This window comes from Quercus lobata, chromosome 10 (assembly GCF_001633185.2).
Source record: "Quercus lobata isolate SW786 chromosome 10, ValleyOak3.0 Primary Assembly, whole genome shotgun sequence".
In the NCBI taxonomy this organism is placed as follows: Eukaryota; Viridiplantae; Streptophyta; class Magnoliopsida; order Fagales; family Fagaceae; genus Quercus; species Quercus lobata.
This window is the reverse complement of record NC_044913.1, coordinates 45,091,280-45,117,814: the sequence shown is the minus strand read 5'-3', so window position 1 is coordinate 45,117,814 and position 26,535 is coordinate 45,091,280. Positions and strand designations below refer to the sequence as shown.

The 26,535-nt window shown below is 34.7% G+C and overlaps 3 protein-coding genes across 4 annotated transcripts; 1 reads left to right on the top strand and 2 right to left on the bottom strand.

Annotated features, from left to right (window-relative positions):
• Positions 1-4,062: 4,062 nt before the first annotated feature.
• Positions 4,063-8,505, bottom strand: LOC115964828 (cysteine-rich receptor-like protein kinase 29). The gene is made up of 7 exons (XM_031084070.1): positions 7,671-8,505; positions 7,078-7,200; positions 6,232-6,362; positions 5,607-5,817; positions 5,238-5,475; positions 4,987-5,137; positions 4,063-4,365 (listed from the first exon to the last, which is right to left on the bottom strand). Exons 1-7 carry the CDS (start codon positions 8,503-8,505, stop codon positions 4,063-4,065), a joined length of 1,992 nt encoding a protein of 663 aa, XP_030939930.1.
• A 3,696-nt stretch (positions 8,506-12,201) lies between these two features.
• On the bottom strand, positions 12,202-16,152 carry LOC115963649 (putative receptor-like protein kinase At4g00960). Of its 2 annotated transcripts, none has more exons than XM_031082740.1 (7): positions 15,330-16,152; positions 14,949-15,074; positions 14,352-14,479; positions 13,953-14,163; positions 13,589-13,826; positions 13,044-13,194; positions 12,202-12,606 (listed from the first exon to the last, which is right to left on the bottom strand). In XM_031082740.1, exons 1-7 carry the CDS (start codon positions 16,150-16,152, stop codon positions 12,259-12,261), a joined length of 2,025 nt encoding a protein of 674 aa, XP_030938600.1. In that variant the 3' UTR covers positions 12,202-12,258. The 2 variants fall into 2 exon arrangements, with proteins under 2 accessions (XP_030938600.1, XP_030938601.1); XM_031082741.1 differs by having other exon boundaries at positions 14,949-15,079; positions 15,359-16,152.
• A 5,449-nt stretch (positions 16,153-21,601) lies between these two features.
• LOC115964827 lies at positions 21,602-22,378 on the top strand. The gene is made up of 2 exons (XM_031084069.1): positions 21,602-21,916; positions 22,118-22,378. The coding sequence occupies exons 1-2, from the start codon at positions 21,602-21,604 to the stop codon at positions 22,376-22,378; spliced, it is 576 nt and encodes a 191-aa protein (XP_030939929.1).
• Positions 22,379-26,535: the final 4,157 nt, after the last annotated feature.

The window sequence follows — 26,535 nt, the reverse complement described above, 5'->3', positions numbered from 1 at the left end:
CTAACCACCAATATTGCCAAAATAAAAATAAAAATAAAATTTAACAATTGGATAAGATAAACTACGATCAACTATCACTTAATAATTAAAAATCCTCCTACGAATTCTAACACACACTACTTCAAACTTCCACCCCCATTATCATTAAGCAGTTATAATGTTCTCCCTCCATCCCTATCCTCCAGAGCAACAACTATTTTTGTATGTAGTATCTATAATGAACGTTGTTTTATGTTTCAGGACAAAATTTGCAATCTACAAATGATGGTGCCACCATTTTGAAGTCCCTTCATATTGACTACCTAGTTGCTAAAGGTCATTATGAAGTCTACATTCCTAATAGAGCAACATCATCTCTAGAGAAATAATTTCATGTTGTCTGGATATAAATATATGTTGGAATTTATCGTGGGAGTTGGATTTGGGAAGTGCCTTTGTAAGTTTAGAAAGTCTAGAGTCACATGTTTAATTTTTTAGTGCATTATGTGTAAGAGATCCAACATTTAAATCACTGCTTGAAAAGTTAGTCCCTAGAAGCATATAAAACTAAATTTTCATGGGGCTTTGAGGTTGTTAATGAGTTTCATTTCCTTGATAAAGATTACAATTGTTATATTTTTCTTGTCTATTAATCCCCCTTTATAAATATTTCTATATTGTTTGAATTTACTTGGTTGTGTCGGACACAGCTCTTAGTCATAAGTTGACTCATTGGTTTTAGTTTAATTTCAGTGATTACTTAAGTGCAAGTAAAAGTAGCAAGTGCAAGGGGTTTGGTTTGGGCTGGATTGTATTCATCCAATGCAGTCCAACTTAAACACCAACTTCTTTTTCTGATGCTGATTTACCTCTTCTCGAACCTAATCTTTGAAGACATCAATCGTTGACAATAAAAGCCTGAGTGGGATATTAAAAGCATTTTAAATTGGGGGTGTCCTTACTCCTTATACAAAAGGTATTCGGATTGCTAGAGAATTTGCTTTGAGTTTACTAACAAGAAAGAGGAAAGGTGAAGTCATAGTTCATGTGGGGGGGGGGGGGGGGGGGATTGTTGGAGGTATTTGTTGTTTCATCTCTGTAGGATTTAATGAAGTCAATTTCAAATCCAGGAGAGTTGATGGAGATAGAAATTTTTGGAGAAGATTACTATGATTTAATTGTATTTGATTGATGACTATAATTCCGTAAAGATTTATTGTTGTCAGCAATATGCTCATTGTGATATTATCTGCGACACTGCTCAGGTGTGACCATTTTGTTGAAACAAAAACTCATTTTTTTCCAACACTAGGTTGTTATTCAATATCATCCAAAAAGTTATATAATTTTGATATTGTATCAAAATAAATTGTTGAGTCAAATTTTGGATGCTTTTGATAATTTTTGAATGATTTAATTGGTTTTCTTCAATAAAATAAATCTACACTGAACATAGAGTTTATCAACCAATCAAGTAACAATCTTCCAACTAAATTGGTACATTCCAGTTTCTTTTTCATCATGTAGTTTTCTGGCTTGATGAAAGTACAATATTAATGCATACAGGTTATTGAAGCTAATCTATAGTTTATATTGAAAGATAATCTATAATATATATGTTCCTACGTGTATTTGTTCTTTTTTTTTTGGAGCTAACCTCATGACACTTTAACTGTATAAGTAGTTCACAAATGTGTGATATAAATGGACAAATGTGTAAACCTCAAATTGATATGAAAGAAAAATTATGACATTAAATCCCCGCAAAAAAAGAGCCTCATCGCTCGCACTTTGCATGTGTGATGAGACTAGTATATGTGTGTGTGTGTGTGTGGAGAGAGAGAGAGAGAGAGAGAGAGAGAGAGAGAGAGAGAGAGAGAGAGAGAGTTTTTGTTTTTTTGTTTTAATTAACCAAACAAATTTTGTGTACTATATTGATACATTGAAATAAATGCATATATTGATTACTTAATTAATACTTTGACATAAATACTAAAATTTGATTATATTTAAGGTTAAATAAATAAAAATTTCGCAGAATGTCATGTACCTGAAAGTCTTTTTATTTTTTTTGGAGAGAACTTTATGCTTTTATATATAGATTATATTTTAACCAACTTTTAAAGAAACTCCTTTACAGCAAAAGGCTTCATGCACTTGCATGGTCAGGCAAGTGTTTTATTACACTAGTGAAGTAATTTTGTTAGATGTAACAAAATTGGACCCAACCTAATAACTTGACCTGAACTAGAACGAAAATACTCAATCCGAATCCAAAGTTTTTAAACCAAAGCAAAAACAAGTTGACTTATAACCCGACCAGTTTTTTAAAATAAAATTCATGCCTGTTCACAATTAAAACTCACAATTATATGTTATATGCTAATACCAACCCTTCTGTGCTAGCAGCAAAGGCAGTCACACCACTACAATATATATAAACATTTAAAGAGTTAAAATTAAAAAAAAAAAAAAAAGACTGAACGTCAAAAGGTGCTTAAAAAAAAACCTGAAGAGTAAAGGATAATGTCCTTGCTCCTAAACTTTATCATTTGTGAACTTTGAAATTGATTTTTTTAAACTTAAAATATATACTTTTTAATTGATTTGTCTCAATTTTTATTGTGGGTTTGAACCAAGTATTGGAATTTGTTAAGAAAGAGTGCCTTTTTCATTCCAGGTTTGGTATATATGGCAATGACATTTAAATAATTATGTCATCACATATTGCAGCTATATATATATGTAATAGCAAGTTCATCAAAAATATGATGGTAAGTAAAAATACAAATGAGAGACACAAATCTTGGAGTATCTGAGGCTAGAATCGACTTCTTTGGAAATCACTATGTTAATGCTTTTTTTATTTTTTATTTATTTTTATACAAGATATAAATTCTACTCTAACCTAATCTAAGTGTATATGTGTGTAAAAGCTCCCTCCTAGAGACTTGAACCCCAACTCTTGCCCCCCCACACTCCACAAGCATTTATACTTGTAGAGTGATCATCGTATTAAGGGTGTGCGGTGGTACATTAATACTAATATTAGTGTGTTTATGATTTTTTATTTTTTTTATTTTAATGACGTCTGCTTCTGATGATATATCTTTATCATTAGACCAATAGTCATTAATCAATTTTTGGTGTAGGTAGGGATTGAATCCCAAATTTCTTATTCAACTATTAGAGACTTTACCAGTTAAACTAACTGGAACCCATTAGTGCGTTTATGATCTAAATATGTCACCAAGTGGCAAATCTGCAAATATATATATATATATATATATATATATTTTTTTTTTTTTTTCATGTGAAAAGAATACTGTTGGACCAATTTTTAACTTGTTTAAGGTGGCCCATTTTTTACTAGAACTCGACCGTTTGCCATATTATATATAAGTTTTTGTGTTGTTGTTTCTCCCAAAAAAAAAATTGAGTGGTTTGAAACGGCATATACTCTCCAAAATAAAATAAATAAATGGGTGATTAAAATCCCATTAAAAAAAAAAAGAAAAAAAGAAAAAAAGAAAAAAAAGGGCTGATTGAAACAAAAGTGGATGGGAACAAGTCAGAGAAAATGAAGTGACTTCGTTACCATGGACGCATATTCTGAATGAATTAACAAGGGAGAGATGAGACTTTTCGGAAAACTTTGAAAATGGAAGTCAACTATATACAGCTGCAGTGGTCTTCCATTCAACACGCATATAGCACTGGATTAGCCAATATTTATATATACAATATTAATTTAAAGTACTCAACTACTACATATCAATGGTGTCATACTGAACCTATCATAAAAAAAAAAATAAAAAATAAAAAATAAAAAAATAAAAAATTTGTTGTCATATACTGAAGTCATGGATAGCCATCAGTCTGCTTGAGGAAAGTTTTTTTTGGTCACTGAATGGTTCAGATTTTGAAAAGAATGCTAAGTTGTTAATGAATCATAAATAGATCATGTATTATGTATTCTTAAATAAAAAAAGAAACATATAAAATGGTAGTACATTTCAAATTCATTAAACAATAAGCAAGGAGATAGCGTAGTAGGTTGAAGACTGATTTATATATTGAGACTTAGACCAAGCTGCCTTTTGATTGATCGGAATCTGTCCTCTTTGGATCATACTCCCATTGTGAGGATGGGTCTGATTCAATATTACTATGCATGAAAAATGCAGGCTGTAAAGGTATTGGCAGAGTGAGAGAGTAGCTATTAAGCATAAGAACAATTGAGGACATGGTTGGTCTGTCAGCTACATTTTCTTGAACACACAACAATCCAATATGGATACATCTCATTATTTCATTCGTTGAACCGGCCTTCAATGTGGAATCTACAAGATTTAAAGCTTTTCCCTCTCTCCAATTTTTCCATGCCTGCAACATAATTAAAAATAATAGATATGTTATTAGAGTTAAACAAGGTGGTACCTGGTGTTTTCGTTGTATGCGGTGGATACTCAAGAGGTTTTTTCTACTTAAACAACCCATCATTCAGACTAGCAAGATTATATCCTAAATATCTAATACAGTACCAAAAGACTAAACCAATTTTGGACTCATTTTGTCAATTTGATGTGAATTATTAGTATCATATCAATAGGGGCATGTGATATGTACACAAACAGAACCTTAGGGGATACAGTATACTATGTTAAAAGAGTTTGTTCAAAATTCCTCCACCTCTCTTTCTTTAGAGATGGTATCTCATGAGATAGTCGTATGAATCTTTTCTCTTATATCATATAAAATCCACATATAGATCCCAAATACTATGAGAGAGGTCTCATAAGATAATTTTTTTATGAAAATACCTACTCATCCATCAAAAATGGAAAATAAAGAATTTAAAAAGGCAACATGTTGCTAGAGATAATCATACTATATATTTTCTTTGGCTTGCATATATATCATTAACTCACACATGATCCCCTACAAAACTCACCAATCCCTACAGACTTAAGAGAGTTTTTTAGGCCCCAATATAATTATACTTACATAGCTTAGAAGGTCCTCTATTTTTTCTCCATGTCGGAAGCAACTATTCTTTTTCCCAGATATTATCTCCAAAACCAGCACGCCAAAACTAAAGATATCAGACTTCACTGAGAATTGTCCATGCATTGCATACTCTGGAGCCATATATCCACTACACAATCCATAATTAATTTTAAAAATGATTGTTAGGACTTTCAAGTTGTTTCTAGGGTACAAAGCAAACATTAGCTTTACCATACAAACATACTTACAAGGTCCCCACAATTCTATTTGTATTGTCTTCACTTTGATCAAGTGCAAACAATTTAGCTAAGCCAAAATCTGCAATTTTCGGGTTCATATTTGAATCTAATAAAATATTATTAGTTTTGAGATCACGATGAATAATACGAAGTCGAGAATCTTCATGAAGATAAAGAAGTCCACGAGCAATGCCTTCTATGATTTTATAGCGCTTTTCCCAATTTAGATACACACTTTTTATTGGATCTGCATATTTAGCAAAAGATATGATCATGTTAAATAGGCTAAAATGTGACAAAGTCTATCCTTGCAAAACATGCTATCCAAAATAAATACAATGGATATGATGTGAAATGAAAGTAGAAGTGCAACCATACCAAAAATAAAGCGATCAAGGCTTTTATTGGGCACAAACTCATAAATTAGAAGCCTTTCAGTTCTTTCCAAGCAAAATCCTAGGAGCCTAACTAAATTCCGATGTTGAAGGTTGGCCACTAACAAAATTTCATTCTTAAATTCTTGTTCTCCTTGGCCGGAATCTCTTGATAGCCGTTTAACAGCAATAATTTGTCCATTGGAAAGCTTACCCTGAAGAATATATTAGAATAAAACACATTAACCCTCCATCAATTCTACCTTTTGTATATGATTTTACAATTTATAATGTTCCTTCACACACACACACACACACACATATATATATATATATATATAATCAATATGGTGAGTAATATATCTATATCCTTACCCATTTTATTATCAATAGTGTAATACTATAACAAATTTTATAACTTTTTTCACAATTTATTAATATGATAAGTTGTAATTAGTACAATATCACTTATATATAAAATCACTAATGACATAACTTTTTTATAATAGACTAATTTACAACATATATCATATAAAGAAGCATGAAAAAAGTGATAAAAATTATTGTGTCGTTAAATTCAATAATTTTACTCCCCCCAAATTAATGATAAGGTCAGCTGGTAAGGTTACCTTGTAAACAGCACCAAATCCACCTTGACCAAGTTTATTTGCATCAGAAAAGTCATCTGTTGCAACTCTAATGGTACCAAAGTTATATTGCAATGCTTCCGCACTTGTAATCTCGTCCACAGCTTCGTCGCCTGAAGAAGAAGAAGAAGGAGGTAAACACGTATTCCAATTCTTTAGTGCATTATAAAGAAGAAGAGCGTCACAAATTAAAATACGTGCATTCAACTTCGATGACATCTTCACAACTTTTATTTATTTTTTGATAAACCACAACTAATTATTTATATTGGTAATGTTATATTATTATAATAATTTTGTGTTTGTTTTAGTAGAAGTTTGCATATATATAACAGCAATGACCTCTCCCCATGCAGCCACAACTTATTATTGTTATTATTATAATTTTGTTGGTTGAAATTGTCAAGATCCATTATTATAAAATTTTTTCTGTCTGTTTGAGTGGAAGCGTCATTTGAGAGAGCACAATAATTTAATATTAAATTTCATTTTGTTTAATAAGATTATTTATTGTTACTTGATGGCAACTAAGTTTCGATTGACAGAAAATATTCTCCATTTTGATTTTTGTATTTAACTTTTTTTTATATATAAAATATCACTTTTTTTTTTTCTATAACAATGTATTTTTGTCAATTTTCAACATATTATAAATAAAAGTCTTTAACAAAAGGCTAATTCAAACACAGACATATATTTCCACAATTTCCACAATATGACAACAGCTAGCACAGTCGGCACATATTTTCTGACTGTTATTCCTTTGTAATAATTCAAAATTCAAACTTTTTCGACAACAAGTGACAATAAACCAATAATTTTACTTACTTTCTGGTTTCTCCCTTGGTTTCCTTACTCTTAAGTAGATGCAAATGGAGATTATGAGTACCACGAAAGCAACAATGGGCACAACTATAATGATGACAGTTAGAGATTTGTTACTCTCTTTTCCTGCAAAAGACAGAAAAATGTTTATTCATGGAAATAGTTATCACAATTGGAAGTTTATAAAAAAAAAGAAGAAATTATGCAAGTAATGTTATAACAAACACAAGGGAAAAAAAAAAAGGCCTTCTCCCTCTGAAGATAAGAGAAAAAAAAGAAAAAAGAAAAAAAGATTCATCCTGGTGAGTGAAAAATATCTCACTCGTACATTTATAAATTGCTGATTATTTTATATGCGGAGTAATTCTTAAATGTTCTTAGAAGATGGTTAAGAATTCTCTTTCCTCTCACACTCATAGTAGGGTCCACCTTACACGTGAAAAGTCTAGCATTTTTCTAGACTTTAAATTATTAAATGCACATTTTTTTAGATTTTAAATTTTGGAATAATCGGTAATTATCATGATATGAGAGCAGAAAGTCTTGAGTTCGAATTTCATTTATACTCAACAATTTAAGCTTAATGCCATATGTACCTTTTGCAGCAGGGGAATTCGTTGATGGTGGAGATGGAGATACTGGTGGCACTAGTGGAGGTGATGATGGTGACGGTTGTATTACAGTATCAGCTGTGGAGTCATAGAAGAGATATAGTTCAAACCTTAAATTACAGCTGGGTCCAACAACTCGCCCTCCTTGCTTCCCATTACAACATTGAGGAATATCTCCCATAGACCCAACCAAGCAATCATTGCAATCTTGCTGAGACAGGTCAGGGGTGCACTGCATAAGTGCATAAAGTGTTTGGAAGTTTGGTGCTGTCGCATTTCCTACCGCAAACTTACGAAGAGAACCACCTGCTGCAGCTCGATTTCTTTGGCTATCCAACAAGGTCCTGAGGTCCTGATTGAACTGATCCACAATATTGGCTGATATGTTATTAGTGTTCGACAGATAGAAAGAAGGATTTTCTTTGATGCCAAATATGTTGCGGAATGAGTAGCGTAACATGCAATAGTCATACCATCCTATTGCTTCCTTCTGATTTGGACAGAGCAGTGGGAGAAGATTAGTAGCGTTGTTGAGGCAACTACGGCAAACATCTGGCTTAACATCTCCTCTACAAAGTCCAATTGCATACACTTTGTCCGGGTTTTGGCAATAAGAAGAATTGTAGAACCCATAGTCAATTTCAGTGTTGGAAGAGAGGGAGGAGAGGAGTTGATTGAGGTTTGCTTTGTAAGTACTGTTGCTTGTGTAGTTACCATTTTTTAAACAAGATTGGTATAGGAAGTTTGGCTGAGCAATGACTTGAGCAATGAACATGCAAATGGAAGACAAGAAGAGAAGTCTAGAACAAAATTTTGCCATGTTTCCATGAAATTCTGGCAAGAATTAGGTCAAGAAAGTTATCATATGGAGAAGGATGAGCTATAGTGGGACTATAAAATTTGTATTACTGCTAACTTTGACGAACAGAAAGTCCATGATGTTGAAAATTCTAATGTTGATTTGAAACATTCAACCATTTGTTACTTAAATTTTGTCTGGTCAGTTCAATAAGGTTACGCAAGAAACATATACATACATACATATATATATATATATATATATATATATATATATCTCGCCGCGACTGGTTGTGGAATTTGGTCAACCATTTATGCCTATAGCTGTCATCACTCATCAGGATAAAGACAAACATTGCCTGAAGTCGAGATAAATTAATGACGCACGTCCCTATTGATAAGATTTTATATGAGCAAAAATGGCAGAACTTAGCTTGGCATTCTTAGCGTTGAAAGTCAAAAGTCCTGTTACAAACGAACTTTAACGGTGGTGTTAGTTATAAGAACAAAACATACAGTATTCTCCGTCTAAATGTTATAATGAAATTGATGAGAAAAAGGGCGAAATATGATTTTTAGAGTATTGTTCTCTACAAAACCACATGTTTGTGTAATTCAATCATTGCACAAAATGAACTATTTCCCCCTTTATATATATAAGACAACTAAAGGATTCAAAACCAAGAGATGCAACACTAGTAATGGGCAAAACTGGACGTGCACTATCATGGTCTCATCGTGTTCCCTTGGTGTGATAATCACTCCATATGTACAAGTATTTGTGGGGTATGGAGAGCAAGAGTCATGGTTCAAGTCTTTAGAAAGAAATTTCACACATATATATACTTAAATTAGATTAGAGTAGAATTTTTATTTTATATAAAAAAAAGATCGGATATACAGTATTTGGACACACTTTGTATGGGTTTGGTTTGACTCATTTATAACACTTAATCAAAGAAATTTTACACATATATATATTTAAATTTGATTAGAGTAGAATTTCTATTTTATATAAAAAAAAGATCGGATATACAGTATTTGGACACACTTTGTATGGGTTTGGTTTGACTCATTTATAACACTTAATCAAAACCATTATTACCAAGTGTTTTATTATTTATCCAACAAAACCTATATATTAATATATAAACCTATATATATTAATCAATAAGCCGTATCTAGTGCTTTGAATAATGGATTCTGATCTAGTCTCTGAAATAAAATTAATGGCTGATCATTCCTTAAAAAGAAAAAGTAATTGATTGAAACAGAAGTGGATGGGTACAAACCTTGGAAAATGAGACTTCTCTATGGACCAAATCATGAATTATATTTAAAAAAATTGTTTTCTGAGTAATAGTTAAATTTTTTTTTGAGAAGCATCTTTTTAATCTTTTGCATCGTGCATCTTAAGCATGTTCATTCATAATCTACGAACATGTTAGGTCATGTTACATGAAAAGAATAATTCTTGCATAAATGTATAATTACTATTACAATAAAAGAAACCATAAATGAAATATTGGCGTAATCTTCTAAAAAAAAAAAAGGATATTTTTTAAGGTGTTATTAAAAATTAGGAGATATTTATTAAGGGTGTCAATGTTTGACCCAACCTGTGAACACGACACGAACCCGACACAGGTTTTTATGGGTTAAGGTTAAGTTTTAATGGGTTTGGGTCATAAACGGGTCGACCTAAAAGTAACACGATAAAAAACGTGTCATAAGCGGGTCAACTCGCATAATCCGCAATAGACACGTTTGACACGCTAATTTATTTGTGTTAACCCAAAATGACTCACTTAACACAACCTGTTCAACTCGTATAACAAATAAATATTCATTTTATTTTAGATTTGTCAAATACATTTTATATCCAACATATATTTTAAATTTAAAAAGAAAAGTGAGTAATTACAAAAACTTACAAGGGATATAATTGAAAATTGAAACTTTATAAACCCTAGATCTCTAAGCCTTTCAAACCCTAAATCTCTAAACCATCTTATAAATATCTAATTTTTTTTTTTTTAATTTCATCCTGCTATTCACTTTATTATCTTATAGTCTCATGCACAATTCTCAAATTGGTTATTGCTCTCTCTCTCTCTCTCTCTCTCTCTCTCTCTCTCTCTCTCTCTCTCTCTCTCTCTCTCTCTCTCTCTCTCTCTCATGTGTTTAGTTCCAAGGATATTATATTGTTGTTGAACTATGTTATTTTATTTTTATTAAACTATGTTATTTTGAATTTAATTTGAAGTATATGCACTTCTTTTGGAGTATAAAGAACTTATTTCTAGATGAATGTTATATTTTTGTTGAACTATATTATTTTGAATATGGGTTGAAGACTTGAAGTATATGCACTACTTTTGAGATGTAAAAAAAATTATTTCTAGATGGATATTATATTTAATATCATGTAGGTTGAAATGGGTTGTATTACATTCGTGTCAACCCAACATAACTCGTTTATTAAGTATGTCAAATGGGTTGGGTCAGGTCAACTCACTTTATTAACAAGTCGGGTTAGCGTTTTTATTTATTATTTATTTTTATAATTTGATAGTTGAGGGTAGTTTGATTTGAACCTTATGACTTTAGGAGGTGTTAATTGAACTAAAAGACTCCTATAATTTTATTCTTACCTTTACTAAATAGCAACAATTATCACGTATATTCAATATATGCATTATACTTCTCATATCAGATTAGTTCATAATCATGGAAATAAGTAGTTAAATACTAGTTTATCAAAATGTTAGGGAAGCCAGGTCTTACTTCACCTACTTCAACTTTACATCATTGGGACTTTTCTGTGTTAACTTTAAAAATGGTGGTCAACGTACAGGTGTATTGGTCTTAGTGGACTCGCCCATCCCATTCAACACGTATGGCACATGGAATGGCATTTAAATGGAGTAATGTTAGAGGTACGCAATCTTTTCCACATTTTTTTTTTTTTTTTTACAAATTGTTATTGATTTTATTTTATTTTATTGTTCTTGTTGACTGAAGACAATAGTGTTATTGATTTTTAAGTAGGCTCACAATAACTTATACTCTTTTTTTTTTAATTGTTTACCGTTAACAGTTTCTTACTTCAATTATTTTGAAAATTTTATGAAAATAAAAATGGTTTCATTGGAATTATTTCATCTAAGTAAGGCAACAAAATACAATAAAAAATGGGGACAAGAAATGAAAAATAGAAAAGTGCTCCACTTTTTTCCCCTTTCTTTAGTTTTCCCTTATGTTGCCACACTTTAAATCTTATGCAAAATCAATGTCCCAACATTACCATGTTTTATTTATTTTAAGAATGACCAAAATTACTAACTTTTAATTTCAATCCAGTAATACGGAATCATGAAAAAAAAAAGGCTATTACCGTCCTATATAAGTAAAATATTACAAGACATCACATGACAATATCTTTAATATATATATATATAATTAATTTTCTATCAAATCCTTTTTTTTTATAATTCAATTTTATACCATATGATTCAAATAGAAAAATTTAAATTGGAGACAGTAAGATTGGTATATCATAATGTAGCTTTCTGTTTTCTTGAATAAGACTAGAGCTAGAGATAGAACAAATGGATAAATTACACCAATTTTGTTTTGGGTCACTAAATACTTTGGGTTTTGAAACGAATGCTATGTTGTTAATGTATCATCGATAACTCATATATTGTGTATTCTTCAATTAAAATAAATAAATAAGGAAAGTAGTAGTATTACATTTCAAATTCATTAAATACTAGCGAGGAGATAGCTCTGTGATTGACACATCATTTATCGAAGCTTGGACAGAGCTACTTTTAGATTGATTTGACTCTATCAACCTTGAATCATGCTCCCATTGCAAGCAAATGTTTGATTCAGTACCACTGTTCATAAAAAATGCAGGTTCTGAAGGTATTGGGAGAGTAATAGAGTAGCTATTAAGCATGAGAACAACAGATGCCATAGTCGGTCTATCAACTACATTTTCTTGAACACATAGTAATCCAATGTGAATACATCTCATTATTTCGGTTGTCAAGCCTGCCTTCAATGTGGGATCTACAAGATTTGAAACTGTACTCTTTTTCCAATTTTTCCATGCCTGCAAGATAATTTAAACTGACTAATTTAGTATTCATCACGAAAACATTATTTTATTGTGTTTTAAAAAGAAATATATTTGGGCTACACAACTTGATATATTTCTTCATTTCCTTTAACCTCCTCATCCTTCATTTGTGCTAGATTCCTATGCATTTGGTATAAACCCAAATAGCTATACAAGCTACATCAATAATTTGTAACTTTATGGACAATATTAGTGACATACTAATAGGTACAAGCCAACGGGTAGAATATTTGATACTCCACATCCTAAAGATAAAAGGGTATTGTTTCAAATTTTTTCCACTCCTGTTGAGTCATTTAATCCCCTCACCCCCACCCCACCACATGGTGGGATTTGAACATGTAGTCCGACCTACCACTCCATACTTATGGGGTGTATGTGCCATTAGACCCAAAAATAAAAATACTTACATAGCTTAGAAGGTCTTCAATATTCTCTCCATTTCGGAAGGAGCTATTCTTTCGTCCACTTATTATCTCTAACAATAGCACACCAAAACTAAAGACATCAGACTTTACTGAAAATTGTCCATGCATTACGTACTCTGGAGACATATATCCACTGCACATTCACAATTATTTTCAACAATACTATTAGCCTTTCATATTGTTTCTTTTGGTACAATGTAAACATAAAGTATACCTTTGTAAGATACTTATTCTCTCCGTCCTACTTTGTTTGTCCTGTTTGAAAAATCAAACTTTTTAAGGGAACATAATTTATTGTCTTATCTACCTTTTAAAAATGTATAAGTTTCCAAAATTACCTTTAAATAAATTTATCAAAAATTTGAATTATTAATAAAATAGGGGTATAATAGGAACATTAGTAAATTAATGATTTTTATTTTTAGAAACAGGACAATATTTTGGGACATCCCAAAATGAAATAGAGAACAAACAAAGTGGGACGGAGGGAGTACTAGATTGTCAAAAAAAAAAAGTTTGATACTTACTAGGTCCCCACAATTCTACTTGTATTGCCTTCACTTTGATCAAGTTCAAACAATCTTGCCATACCAAAATCTGAAATTTTTGGATTCATTTCTGAATCTAATAGGATATTGCTTGCTTTAAGATCCCGATGAATAATACGAAGTCGAGAATCTTCATGAAGGTAGAGAAGACCTCGTGCAATGCCTCCTATGATTTTGTAGCGTCTTTCCCAATCCAGTTGTACACACTTGATTGGATCTACATAGTCAATCAAATATATTTTATTGGACCAAAATGTGAAGGAAATCTATCCACAAAAGACATGTAACCAAAATAAATTACAATGAATATAATTTTGAAATAAAGGTAGAAGTAAAATCATACCAAAAATGAAGTTATCAAGACTTCCATTGGGTACAAACTCATAAATTAGAAGCCTTTCAATTCCTTCCAAGCAAAATCCTAGGAGTCTAACTAAATTTCGGTGTTGAAGCTTGGCCACTAACAAAACTTCATTCTTAAATTCAAGATCTCCTTGACTAGAATTTTTTGAAAGCCTTTTCACAGCAATAACTTGTCCATCGGAGAGTTTACCCTGAAACCGTAATAGATTAGAACATATTAAACCCTTTGGACTTAACATGTGCATCCTGACTACAAACTTTTCCAATTTGGGGTGGGGGTGGAAGGGAAAGTGTTTGAATCAATACCCTACTTCAATCATGAGGCTGGTCCTTTCCATTAAATTATCCTTTTTAAGGCTATTGATAATGTTAGGTTTACCTTGTAAACAACACCAAATCCACCTTTTCCAAGCATATTTGCATCAGAAAAGTCGTCTGTTGCAACTTTAATATTGCCAAAGCCTAACTGCAAAGATTCCACACTTCTGATCTCATCCGTAGATTCGCCTAAACAAGACATTAGTGCATTATTTAAAACCAACACAATTTAAAATACATTCATGCAACAGCAATGACCTCTAAAAACTAATTATTTATCAAAATCTTCTAGATAGGACACTCATATCTATTTAGTATATAATAACTTTTTGTTTGCTTTAGTGCAAGTCAATTTATTGACGGAAAACATTGATTATTATTAATTTCTAGTATAGTATCATTTTATGAAAAACTAAAAAAAGAAATCCCCAAATTATGTCGTATTTTACGTTAATAGTTGTTGGGAAATTTGTCCTCATAGGCTCAAAATATAAGTGGGATTTTTTACTCCCACAAATATCACCCATACCTGAGAACTTTAGGAAGCACATCTATGTAAACAAGCACATAATTTCTAACTTTGTTTGTTATTATCTTTGCAATAATTCAAATTTTTGGATAAGAAAAAAGAAATTAATTAACGAATTATTTTACTTACCTTGTGGTTTCTCCCTTGGTTTCCTGACTCTTAAGTAGATGTAGAAGGAGATTATTATTAGTACCACAAAAGAAATAATGGATACAACTATGATCATGACAGTTCGAGATTTGTTACTCTCCTTTCCTGCAAAAACCAGAAATATGTTTACATAAAAAATTCTGACAGATGTATGTTAAAATTTTCAAGTGGATACATAAGAAAGTAACAAGGACCCCTTTATAATTCACCCCCCCAAAAAAAAAGAAAAAAAAAGGACACATTTATAAAGAGTTGTAAGCTTTTGACCTTATTTGATTCTATACAAATTTCTAATGTCATTTTTTTAAGATATAACTATACTTCAATCAACATTCAGCAAAGCAAGTAATTCATTGGTACCTTTTGCAGCTGCGGTTTTGTTCAATGGTGGAGGAGATACGGATGGTACTAGTGGTGGTGATGGTGAAGATGCATTATCAGCTTTGGCGACATAGAAGAGGTAGACCTCAAACCTAAAATAACAGCTGGGTGTAATATATCTCCCTCCTTGCTTGCCTCCACAACATTGCGGAATATTTCCAAAAGCCCAAGCCAAACAATCACTGCAGTCTTGCTCGGACAAATCAGGTGTGCATTGCACAAGTGAATATAGTGTTTGATTGTTTGGTGCTGTTGCATTTCCCGCCGCAAACTTACGAAGAGAACCACCTGCTGCAGCTTGAACTCTTTTACTATCCAACAAGGTCCTCAGGTCCTGATTGAACTGATCCAAATTGGCTGATACATTCTTTTTGTTCCACATATAGAAAGAAGGACCAGTTTCCTTGATGTTAAATATGTCGCGGAATGAGTAGCGTAACATGCAATAGTCATACCATCCTATTGCTTCCTTCTGATTGGGACAAAGCAGAGGGAGAAGATTTGTAGCATTATTGAGGCAACTACGGCAAATATCTGGCTGAACATCTCCTCTGCAAAGTCCAAGTGAATATACTTTGTCAGGGTTTTGGCCATAAGAAAAATTGTAGAACCCATAGTCTATTTCAGTGTTGGAAGAGAGGGAGGAGAGTGCGTTATTGAGGTTTGCATTGTAGGTACTTTTGCTTGTGTAGTTACCATTGTCTAAACAGAAATGGTATAGGAAGTTTGGCTGAGCAAAGGCTTGAGCAATGAATATGCAAATGGCAGACAGGAAGAGAAGTATTGAAGAAACCATTGCCATGCGTTTAAGGCAAGACTTGGGTGAAGAAACTTATATATCGTTTAGGCTTTTAGAGAGAGGGATGAGCTAGTGAGCCGCGTAAAGACTTTTGAGGAACAGGAAGTCCATGATTTTGAAACATTCAACCAGGGCGGCGCCACCTTAAGGTTAGGGTGGTGACCTGAAATTTTATTTCTTTTTATATATAATAATTTAAAAAAAATTATATGTCTATTCTTCAAAAAAAAAAAAAAATATATATATATATATATATATATGGGAACACTCTCAGTTTTTTTTATGTCAACAAAATTAAATTTTGCTCCATAATTTATTCTACATTCAGTGGATGAATGATTGCTTAGTTATGTACATTAACAGAGATGTAACTTGTAGCATTGATATGAGACTATCATACAATTATTTCAAAATAGTAAAACTCGTAGAAGGTAATTGTAAACTTGATGTATTTGCATTTTTTTTTTATTGTTGTTGTTGTCAATATATAAATTTCTCTTTTTATTAGATTATATAATTTATGTTTTTTAAAAAACAACATGAAAAAAATTCTTAGAACCGTCACCGCATTCAATCATTTGTTTCTCAATTGCTTTTCTTCCAAACTAACGTGTCCAATCTTTATATGCAAGAATATACTTCCTGTTTGGTGAGTGCAAACTGTAAGGGCATAAGCGGAATTGGCCTACCACGTAAGTCCTTCTGGGAGAGTTAATAATGAACAATATTCCACAGCTAGATAGGTACTAAAAGAAAACTATTTTTTTTCCCTTGATATATATCCTAAGCAAAACCTTTTCTTCAACAAAATGATGATGTTGTATTATATTATACTTATGGTCCCCCTATTACCATATGATCCGGGGGAAAATAGCTGTATAGTCAAAAATGACGATGTTGTATTATTTTATACTTATGGTCCCCCTATTACCATATGATCTGGGGAAAAATAGCTGTATAGTCTTATTTATATATAAACAAACTAATGCCTCAAGTGGAGCGTAAGTGATGCACAAAACTTCTACTATTTTGCGTTATAGGAAAGGTGATTGATAGGCAGCCACCCTTACCCTAATTTTTTTTTTTTTTAATATATATTTTTTATTGTGAAGCTGATTCCTAAATCTGAACTCTTGACCTATCGCTTCTAATGAAAGGCACTTGTGATCGCACTAAGGCCTAACCTCTATGACAATATATGACAAGATGAAAGCAAGAATTTTTTCATGTAAAGCAATGTGGAAAGAGGTGTGCAATTAATAGTACTCAATAAAATAGAATGAATACACAATCATATAATATATTTATATAGTTATAGTAAAAAAATATTAAGGGTAAATTACACATACCCTATGGTATACCCTTAAAATATGGAATTGTTATGTAGTTTTTTTTATGATACTTAATTCCATTTGTGGTTTGTTTAATGAGACATTTACCTCCCTTGTAATTTGCTTTATGAGGCCTTTGTGTTAATTTTAACGGGATTGATAATGTAGCAAGTACCAACATCACACATAAAAATTATTTTAAAAAATTGAAGAAAAAAAAATATTATCTATCATCACATTTTTGGTTATCTCTCTAGCTTTCTCATTCAACCCTCATTTGAGTTTGTACTAAGTGTCACTGAAAAGTTCACAATCCATGGTCCTACTCAATAGCCCATCCACCCACCCGCTAATGGGCAGCTGAGCTTGATGCTATTGAGTCTTATGGGTAGGCCACTAGTTTGGTGGGACAAGTTGTGGACATATTATTCTGCCTATCGGCACCCGTTGGGCTGGCCTGCTAGCTCAACCCATCAACCTGTAATTTATTAGAAAACTTTTTAGGATGGGTTGAACCTGTGATATGAGGGAGGAGAACCCACTAAAGGCCTAATGGGCATACCATGGGTTAGGCCAAGGGCTTGGATTTTTCTCTTGAGTTGGGATCATCACTAATCGACATCCTGCCATGCTTAGCACATCTAACCCATGGGCATAGTAAAAATGGGCTGGTCCAACTTATTACCGACCCTTAGGGTACGTTTGGTACACTAAATGGAGATTACGACATGAATTGTAATCTTTATTACTAGGAATAAAATATGTTGTAATGTAATAACTAAACTTATTCATTAGTTTGGTTGTGAGTTATAACATTAGAATGAAACTTAACATTTATTTTAGGAAATTTATTATTCATACAATTATATCTCCTTAAAAATTGTTATTTTTAAATTTAAGAGAGATATGTGTTATTTTTTATGATTTTTTATTTTTATAATTGTTAGATGTATATGGAAAGTTTGTTTATTTAGAAATATATTAAGTTAAGAAATTATTGCACTTATTAAGGAATAGCTAATACAACCTTTTAAAGAGGAATAGTTATTCTTCATTTTGAAGAATGACTATTCATAAGGAATGATTATTCCTTGTAATAAAAACATAACCAAACTAAAGAATAACTAAACCATAGGAATAATTATTACATTACAGTACCTATTACAGTCTACCAAATATATACCCTTAGTTTTTGTGAGTTTACAAGACATTAGATTTAAAGTAGAACAATATTTTACTTTAATTCTTTCCAAGGGGTATTGTTCGCACTTGCCACACCATCAAATTCTATAAATTAACAGAAATGTCTTATAAAGCAAATTAGCAAATTACAAGGGAGATAAATGCTTCAAAAAAAATTACAAGAGAGGTAAGTGTCTTAAAATAGAACATATCATAGTTCCATATTTTAAGGGTAAACCACAAATATAGTGGTATTTGTAATTTACCCAAATATTAACTATCTAATCTTTTAACAATAGTGACGGCCTAGAATATTGGGAAAAAAAATTTTAAGTAAAAATTTTTTGAATTTCAATTTATATTTGCATTGTAGCAAGAAAATTATTCTTCAATTTCTTTCTCAATTTAAAAAAAGTGAATAACTTGCAGGGGCCAATAATACGGGAGGCCAATGTTTGATTTGGTATTGTAGGGCACTTGGGCTCAAGAATTCATTATCTACCTATATATTGGGCCTGTGGCCTAAGCCGAGAATAAGGATCTACCCGAGGAGGAGAAGTCATCGTCAGAGGAGACTGTGTTAATGAATAAAAATGTGAGATTTGGTCATAATAGCTCAAGAGAGTGTGCCGAGGATGAAGGAGTCCTTGGCTAAACAAAGCCGAGGTCCTAAGAGATGGTTTATCAGCAAAAGTGACGATCCCAGAAATTCAGTTGGAGCGGACAAGCATTGCAGAAACATCAGATAAGGAGGAGTCCCAAAATATCTTAGGTGAAAGTTGTTGCCTCCGCATTAAATGCACTGCAGCTAACTCTCTGGCCGCATTAATGTGGAGGTGATGCATGAACAGTGGGTTTCAGCCTTACAGCTACTACATAAGGACTTATGGGGAGTGCTGATAGGACAAGTATCCAAACCAACCATCTAGAATGCACGTGGAAGGTAGAAATGAAAGGGAAAGACAGTATAAAATGAGGAGTGAGTGAGAAAGGGGATCGAGGAAAAAGGAGGAAAGAAACACTGTAGCAATTGAGAATCAAACTTGTAACATTACCTAAGAGCATTATATAAAAACCAGTGTCCTCGGACTTCACCGAGGACGATTTTTCTTCAGCATACACTCGTGTATTTTTATTCTTTTGACATCAAACCTACCTAACTTGTTGTTCGGCTAACTAAAGCCTAATTTTTCTAACCCATTCTCTACAAATTCATTGTTTTGGGCTTTTTGGGCCTAAGTCCATTCATACTTTGGGCTTGGATCTAGAATTTGGTCCCTACAATTGGCGCTGTCTATGGGGATTACTGGTGCGATAGTGATTTTGATGTTCAATGATGGTAGGATCAAGTCCAAACCAAGCAGAATCCGCGGGGTCTCAACATCAAGATCATTTCCGTGAACTTGAACGAAAGAGAGACCAGGAAGGAAGTGTACACACTACCCACTCTAGTAAAAGTCAATCTCAAGGTAAAAGCCATGTCTTTCATGAAGAGAATTCTAGAAACATGCAGAAGGAGATTGATCACCTAAAGAGAAGCTTACGCCATGAATGCAGAAAGCAAGCTCCTTCAAACTCTGATTACTCTTCCAGTGATGAGAAGGACAAAGACTATAAACAGAGGTCAAGGACTCCCCCCAGCGAGTCCTTCTCGTACGATGAAGACTACCGCCATGAACGCCGAAATAGAAATTCATCTTTGGGAGGCCTGGGAAATGACGCCATGAGTAAAGTACTTAACCAAATTTCCAAGTCGCCTTCACCCATTGGATTGAGGTAGGGAGATTTCCTCAGTGGTTCACTCAACCCACATTCACCTTGTATAACAGCAAAACAAACCTTATAGAGCATGTTAGCCACTTTAATCAAAGGATGGCTGTACATTCCAAGAATGAAGCCTTAATGTGCAAGATATTCCTATCCAGCCTGGGGCCTGTGATGATGAGGTGGTTTGACGGTCTGAAGGCAGGTTCCATTGATTCCTTTAAGGAACTCATCCAAGCGTTTGGGTCTCACTTTATTATGTGCAGTAGGGTTCCTCAACTTTTGGCTTCCTTGTTATCTTTGTCCATAAGAGAAGGAGAAACCCTAAAAACATATTCGAACAAATATTGGGAAATGTTTAATGTGATAGATGGTGATTTTGAGGATGTAGCCATCAGTACTTTCAAGCTCGGTCAACCTGCCGAGCATGGTTTAAGGAAATCTTTGACTGGGAAACCTGTCACCAGTATATGCCAATTCATGGATCGGATTGACAATTACAAGAGGGTTGAAGAGGACCAGCAGTAGGATAAGGGGAAGGGTAAGATTATCCCTTAGGAAATGAGGGATTTCAGGTTAGACTGTTACATTAATATCAGAGCTCAAAGGGATTTTGCTGGATAGTCTGAACCTGCAACTTCTCAAATGGTGAGCACTGTATTCAGAGAACCAGTGCATTAAGTTCTAGAGAAGATCAAGAATGAGCCATACTTCAGATGGTCGAACAAGATGAGTGGAGACCCTTTGAGGCGCAACCAAAGCCTTCATTGCCTGTATCACCAAGAGTAGGGGCATACCACCGAGAACTGCTGAACGTTGTGGAACCATCTAGAGTAACTGGTAAAAGAGGGGAGATTATAACAATTTCTTTATCGACCCAATGGACAAGGAGATCAATCAAAGGTAGGGGCTCAGGGAAGTGCTCCTTCAAGGCCCCCTTTAGGTACAATCAATGTCATTTTTGCTGCGCCAAGGAGAACGGGTTCTCGCCCTTCCAGGGTGATGTCTGTAGCTAGATTACCAGCTGAGGGCTCCAACTCTGAGCCAAAAAGGGTTAGACTGGAAATCTGACCTTCGTTGAGTTTCTCAGACGAAGACAAGATTGGAATTATCCAACCACATGATGACGCTTTGGTGGTCACCCTCAAGATAGGGGGTATAATGTAAAGAGAGTAATGGTAGACCAAGGCAGTTGTGTAGAAGTCATGTATCTTGACTTATACAGAAGACTGAATTTGAAGCCTGGAGACCTGACAATGTACGATTCACCTTTGGTAAGCTTTGATGGGAATCTTGTTGCCCCGAAAGGCCAGATTAGGTTGCCCGTACAGGCCGGCTCAGAGGTGGTGGAAGTGGACTTCATAGTGGTGGATGCATACTCCTTCTACACGGCAATTGTCGCCAGACCCTGGCTTCATACCTTGGGTGCTATTTCTTCAACTCTACATCAGAAGGTTAAGTATCCGTCCGATGACCGGATTGAGGAGCTAGTAGGGAACCAATCCATGGCTAGGTAGTGCCTCGTGTCTGCAATTTTGCATCAACTAACAGTTGAGTCCTTGGCTATGATTAAGAAAGGTTTATAGCAATCAAAGTCTCCAGAATTATCTGCAAAGGGACTGGCCGAGGAGGCCAAATGTGAAGATTTAGAGAAATTCACTATAGATGATGATCTGAAAAAGTTTTTTCAGGTTGGAACTCAGCTACCACCTCAAGAGAAGGAGGAGTTGGTGATATTTCTTAAGAAGAACGTTGATATTTCCGCTTGGAATGCTTATGAAGCTCCGGGGGTGGATCCGAGCTTCATTTGCCATCATCTAAATGTCAATCCAGTGGTCACCCCCAAGAAGCAACCACCTTGGTGTTCGTCCAAGGAATACTTAGATGCTGTTAAAGACGAGATGACGAAACTTAAGCAAGCTGGGGCTATTAAAGAAGTTTTTTTACCCTGAATGGTTAGCTAACACTGTAGTGGTAAAGAAAAAGATTGGGAAGTGGCGCGTATGTGTAGATTTCACAGACTTGAACAAAGCTTGCCCAAAGGACCCTTTCCCTATGCCTCGGATTGACCAATTGGTGGACGCGACGGTAGGCCATCCTCGAATGAGTTTTTTGAACGCCTTTCAGGCGTACCATCAAATACCTTTAGCCCTGGACGATCAAGAGAGAACAACTTTTGTTACTCCTATTGGAAACTACCATTACAAGGTCACACACCACGGGATTGAGGTCAACCCTGACCAAATTAAGGCGATCAACAATCTACAACCACCTTGGAATCCCAAAGAAGTCCAGAGGTTAACTGGGATGACTGTTACTTTAAACCGATTCATCTCTTGGTCAGCAGACAGGTGTAGGCCTTTCTTTCAACTATTGAACAAATGGAAGGGTTTTGAATGAACAGAGGAGTGTGCCCTGACTTTCCAGCAGTTGAAAGAGTACTTTTCTCGGCCGCCCATTATGTCAAGGCTCGAGGTGGACGAGGTTTTGTTTGCTTACATCGTCATGGCCTCCCACATAGTAAGTTTAGTTTTGATCTATGTTGACAGTGGCGTGCAGAGGCCAATTTATTACGTAAGCAAGTCACTACATGAAGTCGAGGTCCGGTACTTACCACTTAAGAAGGCCATTTTGGCAGTAATGCATGGCACGCATAAGCTCCCTCATTATTTCCAATCACACACGATGGTTGTCTTAACTCAACTCCCGCTCAGATCTCTACTTCGAAGTGCCAACTACACAGGGAGAATTGCAAAATGGAGCACGATCTTAGGGGCTTTTGATATCAAATATATGCCTCGCACCTCTGTCAAAAGTCAAGTCCTTGCCGATCTGGTGGCTAAGTTTGTCAAGACCCCATCAAAAGATAAATTAGAAGAGCAAAACATGGAAGGAAAATCGGTTGGCGTAATCTCCTCGCAAGAGCCTTTGTCCTAGAAGGTCTACACTGATGGTGCAGCTAATCACAAAGGATCTGGAGTGGGGCTAGTTCTAGTATCCCCAGAAAAGATCACAATTGAGAAATCCTTAAGATTAGGATTCTTGGCTACAAACAATGAGGACAAATACGAAGCTCTCTTGGTAGGGATGACCATGGTTTAGAAAATAGGTGGAAAAGCAGTGGAGATATTCTCTGATTCAAGGATAGTTGTAGCCCAAGTCCAAGGGAAGTTGGAGGCAAGAGATCCCAGAATGCAGGAATATTTGAGCCAGGTTAGACACTTACAATCTGGATTTAAGTCTTTTGTTTTATCACAAGTTCCTAGAAGTAGGAATGCACATGCAGACTCTCTTGCCACACTAGCAACCTCCTTGGCACAAGGCTTGCCTCGAGTAATCCTTGTGGAGGACTTATGCAAACCTTCTGAAATGGGAAGGAATGTGGTTCATGTTCACCAAATAAGGGTGGGGCCTAGCTGGATGGACCCTATTGTGCTATTCCTTAAGGAAGATGTTTTGCCCGAGAATAAATCCGAGGCTGACAAGGTGCGAAGAAAAGCTCCTCAGTTTTGGTTGTTTGAGGACCAAAAACTGTATAAGAGATCTTTTACAGGCCTGTATTTGCTATGCGTGCACTTTGAAGCAATTGAGCTGCTCTTGGAAGAATTACACGAAGGAATTTGTGGAAGCCACATGGGGGGTAGATCTCTGTCTCACAAGGCCCTTACACAAGGCTACTGGTGGCCCAACATGCAAAAAGAAGCACAAGACTATGTGAAGAAGTGTGACCAATGCCAAATATTTGCATCAAACATTCACCAACCTGGAGGAGTCCTTAATCCCATGACCAGTCCTTGGCCTTTTGCCCAGTGGGGCTTGGATATTGTAGGGCCTTTCCCTAAGGCAACAGGGAATAAGAGGTATCTCTTGGTCGGCACGGGTTACTTCACCAAATGGGTCGAAACTGAACCACTGGCAAATATTAGGGACGTGGACGCCAAAAAATTTGTTTAGAAGAATATTATCACTCGGTTTGGAATTCCTCATACCCTCATCTCGGACAATGGACTTCAATTTGATAGTAAAACCTTTAGGAGGTACTACTGCGATATGGGAATAAAGAATAGGTATTCCACTCTGGCCTATCCACAAAAAAATGGGCAAGTTGAGGCTGTTAACAAGGTTATAGTGAGTGGACTCAAAAAAAGACAAGACGACGCAAAGGGGAAGTGGGTGAAAGAACTGCCATACGTCCTTTGGACATACCGAACTACACCTTATAGATCTACTGGGGAAATGCCTTTCTGAATGACCTATGGTGCCGAGGCTGTCATTCCTTTGGAAACTGGGTTTCCCACACTAAGAACAAGTTCTTTCGCTCCGAGCGGCAACAATGGGCTATTGGAAAAAAGCCTAGATTTAATTGACGAACGAAGAGAAAATGCCATGGTCCAATTGACTTACTATCAACACAAGCTCAAACAAGCATATGATGCTAACGTGAAGCTAAGGCCACTGGCACTTGGAGACTTGGTTCTAAGAAAGGTTATGGGGACTGCCAAGAATCTAGCATGGGGGAAGTTAGGACCCAACTGGGAGGGGCCCTATCGTATCACATCAAAGGACGGGATTGGAGCATATTATCTTGAAGATCTAGAGGAAAAGACTGTACCACGCCCTTGGAATGTATATAACCTTAGGACATATTATTATTAACGGAGATTTTCTTCACCCTATTTAGGTTTGTTATATTGTTTTTCATGTGTCCTTGACATCTACTTAAGTATCAAACAGAACCTTGGTCATGCCTGGTTCCTCGAACCACATGCCTTGGGAAAATTGATAATTTTTAATCATTGTTTTAAGTATTAAACAAAACCTTAGCTATGCCTGGTTTCTCGGACCACCTGCTTTGGAAAAATTAATACTCCTTAACATCTACCTAAGTATCAAACAAAACCTTGGTCATGCTTGGCTCCTCGAACCACATGCCTTGGGAAAATTGATAACTTTTTATCATTGTTTTAAGTATTAAACAGAACCTTATCTATGCCTACTTCCTCGGACCACCTGCTTTGGGAAAATTAATACTCCTTGACATTTACCTAAGAATCAAACATAACATTGGTCATGCCTGGATCCTCGGACCACATGTCTTGGGAAAATTGATAACTTTCATTCATTGTTCTAAGTATTGAACTAGATCTCGCCCTTGCCTGGCTCCTCGGACCACACACTTTGGTTAAACCAACGCTTTCTATTAAATCGCTAAGGGTCAAGGCAAAGCCTTAGTTATTAAAGACTTCTTGGATTACAAATTTAAGGTGAGTTAGTATCCCTTATTGATGACTTCAATGTCAGGTAAAACCACTTCAAACGGCAATGATTTTCACTACAATAAGAGTCACAATGACATGCTCATGAGCATCACTTAAAGCATTTACAGGATTACTTATATTTGTTCAAGAGATGATTATCCTTTTGCTCCTTTAAAATTACCAATAAGTAAGGAACAAAGCACATTTGAACCTATATGCAAGTGATGTTATAAAGTATGTTCTTGAAATTGGAATTATCCCTTGCCAAGATGGTGGACTAAGTAAATTTCACTTATTATTGCTGCTGATCATGTGAAATGGGAGAAATTTTCTGTCACTCGAGTAGATTAGTGAGAGAAATTCTATTTTATCACTACTTTCGTTAAATGTTAGATAAAACAAAAATCATATTGACTTCAATATGTAAGTCACAACAAAGAAGAAAGAAAACGCCCATAATTTTCATTAATAAACAGCCTTAAAACAAGGCAGATCAGATGCAAAGAGGCAAGTTGATTACAATTTGTGAAGACAAAAAAAAAAAAAAAAAAAAAAAAAAAAAAAAAAAAAAAAAAGGGAAGAAGACAACCTATTACTTCATCTTTATTACAAGTTTTTCTTTTGAGTCCATGGGAGGTTATGTACTTGCTACCATGGAGGACACTTTGGCCTTATCCTTAGGATCCTCTTTTGGGGGTACGGTGAGAGTTGCCAATACCAACTCCATGTTTTGTGAAGTCTCTTTTTCCTTTGAGGGGTCCTTTGGAGCAATTGGAGGTAAGCCAGAGCCTTGGACTACATCCTTATTAACCTCCCCTGTCTTTGAAGTGTCCTCAGCTTGCTTTGCCCCC